The following is a 4,512-nucleotide window of genomic DNA, read 5'->3' as shown; positions in this document are numbered from 1 at the left end:
TTTCAGGGCCAATATAAAAAGGTTAGATTTTATTTTTTGAGTGAACGGATCTCTAAAACGACACAAAAGTGATTTGATATAGTGAGACGCGAAGTACTTAGCATAAGTAGCGCTTTTAGACGAATCACATGGGGTTTATAGGGACTTGATGAAAAGAAAAAATATAGTAGGTAAGTCTGTAAGTAGAAAGTAAGAATCTGGTTGCTTTTAACAAGAAGTATTTGCAATTTTAGTGTTTTAAATACAGACATTATGTAGGTAGGTATGTAAGTATTGTATGTATTATCACAGGTTTTATTTTTTTCCAAATACATATCAAAAATTTGAGAAACATACAAAACGGTATCTACTCTTATAAATAGTATAAGCAAACAAAAAAGAAAATATTAAAAAGACATCAACCATTCCAGATAAGAAATGACGAAGAAAAATGCTTCGTGACTGTCGTATTGTTTATTTAGAATCAAAAGAATCCATTGTTTACACAGCTAATGAGTCGACTGCACAATCTCATTGTCTTCAAACCTGTCACTCGGTCTTCAGCACAGCGGAGCCTCAAAATGTACGTCGCAATGAAAACGGAAACGTTCGCGAAATTATTCTTCCTTATAAGTTTCACTGGTTTGATTATGTACGCCGTTTTAGCATTCTACACCTTCCATACAGCCTACACGACGGTCGCAGATCTCGAAAAATATAACCAGAACTACCCTATTGCTGACATGAACCCAAAAGTGGACAGATTTTACACGGACTTGAAGTATATCCTCATTTGGACAACTCCGGAGTATTTTCAGAATCCGCTAGGTGAAGGACAAGGCCCATTCGTCAAATACGACTGCCCTTACTATAATTGTTACTTGACAACGAAGAAAGATCTCTTGAATGGAGATTACAAGAATTTTGATGCTGTGTTTATGGATATAAATCTGCTGAGAAAATGGAAGAAAATGACGTTACCAAGGTCAAGATCTCAAACACAGAAGTACATCTTCCATGGTATGAGATCGTCCGACGAGACACCGATATGTACGATCAATGCGGACAACTATTTCAATTGGACGTGGTCATACAAACTTTCTTCTGATATAGTCACCCCATTTATTGAAGTGCGAGATTATGAGGGGAATCAAATAGCACCAAGAGTCAATGTCCAATGGAAGAAGGATATGACCAAAATTTCTGATGTTGAGAAGGAAAAGATGAAGACGAAAACGAAGGCTGTGGTTTGGGTCATGAACAGTTGCAGCACAAGGACCAACAGGATGGTTTTCGTCAAGCAACTGCGCGATGCCTTACGGGAACACTCTTTGGAACTAGATATTTATGGATGTAAGATGTTCACTTGTCCCGGGAACGATTGCATGAAGCTTGTGGAAAGAGATTATTATTACTATTTGGCTTATGAAGATAGTAACGCTGAAGATTATGTAACTGAGGAGGTGCTGAAAGCGTACCATCATAATGCTGTGCCGATCGTAAAAGGTGGCGCAAATTACAAACAGTGAGTATTTTCCGTTGTTCTATTTTGTAAACCGTGTATTTTGGTGTGTGTGTGTTCCTCAGATCATAGAAGGGAATAGATGTGAAACGGGGGCGTGGCGCGTGTCTCCGCGATATGCCCAGAAACGAACATCGGCCGCGTAGCTAGGTTAGTCGCGATTCAGTCGTACTAAGGAAATGTTCTCCGATATTTTGGATAATGCGACGTTACGTGCAATAAAACAAGTGAAACGAAGAACTACAGGAACAATGGAGTCATTTACTACATGTAAGTATTGCAAATCCATTGGTATTTAGCTTATAAATAAAAAAAACTAAACATTTTTACGAACGAATTCAGTGCCGTAACAGTTACTACGATATCGAAATCAGTGGTGATAAAAATTCTAACACACTTGTACATTGACGATTTAGTTAGCAACCACTTTATGTCATGCTCAACTACTGCGCAATGTATTTAATTTCTTCCGATATCCACTGTCGTGTGAAAATACACAGTACGGCCGCATGTGCCGGTCGTAACATAGTGCCGTGCTCGTGTTCTAATGCGGTTTCCTATTATCGATAAATAGAAGTAAATTATAATTTTCTATTTTGTAATTTTAAATAAAAAAATGATGTGTTACTTGCGATTATAAGATTTTACAAAAAAATAAAATAACAGTAGAAGCCTCTTTCTTTATTTATTAGAGAATAAATTTTATAATAATACATTAACTTAAATTAGTAACTGTCAACTATGTAATTACTATAAGAGCTAGTTGAAAGCCTAATATAGGCATTATTTTTGATAAACATATGCGGTACGCAGATCGCCATAATTAAAAAGTAAATGCGTTATAGTAGTTAATAATAACGTATAATAATAAAAAGGTTTTCATACATAAGCATTTTGTGAAACCAGTTTCGAGCCTTGCCCCTAGCGAGTTAAAGTATCGATATCTTGTCGACTCCATTTTATATTTGTTCTCTCACTAGTTTTCAAAGTGTGCGTCACGTCACGCGGCCATTGATTGGCCATAAGGCACGCCTTCTGGCCAATCACAGCACTTTTAAGCCGGTTGCACATGTTGTCGTAGACTCTCAGTCGCTTTGTTTTTACACAGTTGAATGTGTGTGTGGGAGCTGTGGTGGGGGAAATGTGGGGACACCACAGATATAGATATACATAGATAACGCAAGTAACACGATCTGTATTAAAACCAAGCGTGCCGACTTTTTAATACCTACTGTGACGTCACAGCCAACATTTAGTGACGGGAAATCGTAATCGATTCAAATATGCCGATGCCGCCGTTGCCCCAACGCACCGCTACGATCACAGAAATGGCATCGATTATCTGACAGACGAATGAGATACACAGACGAATGAGATACACAGACGAATGAGATATACAGACGAATGATATTAAACGAAATGTTTAAATAGATAATATTTTCATTGAATTTTAAATAAAAATGTATAATTCTAAAACAGATTGCTTATTATAACACATCGTTGCTGCGCGGGCATTTTTCGAGCCGCCAGTGTTGTCACACATAATTATTTTTTTTGATTCATTAATTTCATCCTGTTTAAGTTTATTTTGAGACAAAGTCACATGTAGTTTTCTTTTAAAAAACCGGCCAAGTGCGAGTCGGACTCGCGCACCGAGGGTTCCGTACAAACCTGCAAGGTTTACAAAGTTCGTTCATTACGACAATCGAGTCAGAACTATGTTTTTTTTTTTCACGGGTTAAAGGCAATTAGATCTAAGTATTTGATATGAATTTCAACTTGATAGCTCTACGCGTTCATGAGGAAAAAAGTAATAAGTTTTTATTTATTAAAAAATATATATTTTGTAATGTAACTAAAAATTTAAGGTTTTCGGAATTTTTCCTTTATGTGTGCTATAAAACGTTGCTTCATGCCAAATTTCAAGATTCTAGGTCGACTGGAAGTACCCTTTAGGTTTTGATTCCCTTGCGAGTACTTGCGAGTTTCAAAATATGCAGCTTAAATTGCTGTTTCTTTTGATTGCGTTGACATAGAAGTTTGATTTTGTTACAGCTTAAAGGTATTATAGACCTGAGTATTTGGTATGAATTTCAATTTAATACCTCTACGCGTTTATGAGGAAATGGGTAGTAAGTTTAAAATTATTAAAAAAAAATATATTATGTGATGTAACTAAAAATTTATGGTTTTCGTAATTTTTCCTTTATCTATGCTATAAGACGTTGCTTCGTACCAAATTTCAAGATTCTGAGTTCACGGGAAGCACCCTGTAGGTTTTGATTCCCTTGCAAGTGTCGAAAATTTGCGGCATAAACGGCTGTATCTTTTGATTGCGTTGGCTTAGAAGTTTGATTTTTTCACAGCTTCAAGGGACAGTAGACCTGAGTAATTGATATAAATTTCAGCTTCATACCTCCACGCGTTCCTAAGAAAAAGGGTCTTGACAGACGGACGGACGGACAACAAAGTGATCCTATAAGGGTTCCGTTTTTTCCTTTTGAGGTACGGAACCCTAAAAACACAATTAAATAACTACAAAAGGCTAATTTTAGACACGATCCCGTATTAATAAAAACTTAAAATAATATGTTATATTTACTTTAAATAGTGAATAACATACATTTTAAGTTTTTATAAAATATCAATATCTCGACAACGGTGCCTCGTAGATATTTTGTATTGCTCTTATAACATATCCAGCAATATATATTGTGATTATTTGGTCACAAAATTCTGATTTGTGGCAATGTTTTATAAAAATCATCAAAGTCACGTACACTACTTGTATTCATTTCTCTACAATCTACAACATCATCAGCAGATCATTATTTCTTATAAGTATGTACACACATTATTATGTACTTTACTTTATTAGTACTTTTACATGAAAATACATACATAATATGTATAGTGGGGCATGCCGTTTTTTTTAACAATCTCTTCTTTTTTGAAGGTTCAAAACAGGTACTTTCAAAATGAATTGAACAAATGGTACTATGTTTTGTCGG

At 35.6% G+C, this 4,512-nt stretch overlaps 1 protein-coding gene across 1 annotated transcript; it reads left to right on the top strand.

Moving 5' to 3' along the window:
• The first annotated feature begins 560 nt into the window (after window positions 1-560).
• Window positions 561-1,508, top strand: LOC135080932 (alpha-(1,3)-fucosyltransferase C-like). Its single transcript, XM_063975653.1, has one exon. The coding sequence runs from the start codon at window positions 561-563 to the stop codon at window positions 1,506-1,508; it is 948 nt and encodes a 315-aa protein (XP_063831723.1).
• The last annotated feature ends 3,004 nt before the right edge of the window (window positions 1,509-4,512 follow it).

The sequence above is a fragment of the Ostrinia nubilalis genome, chromosome 19 (genome assembly GCF_963855985.1).
Source record: "Ostrinia nubilalis chromosome 19, ilOstNubi1.1, whole genome shotgun sequence".
NCBI classification, from domain to species: domain Eukaryota; kingdom Metazoa; phylum Arthropoda; class Insecta; order Lepidoptera; family Crambidae; genus Ostrinia; species Ostrinia nubilalis.
This window is presented reverse-complemented; position numbering and strand designations above follow the sequence as displayed.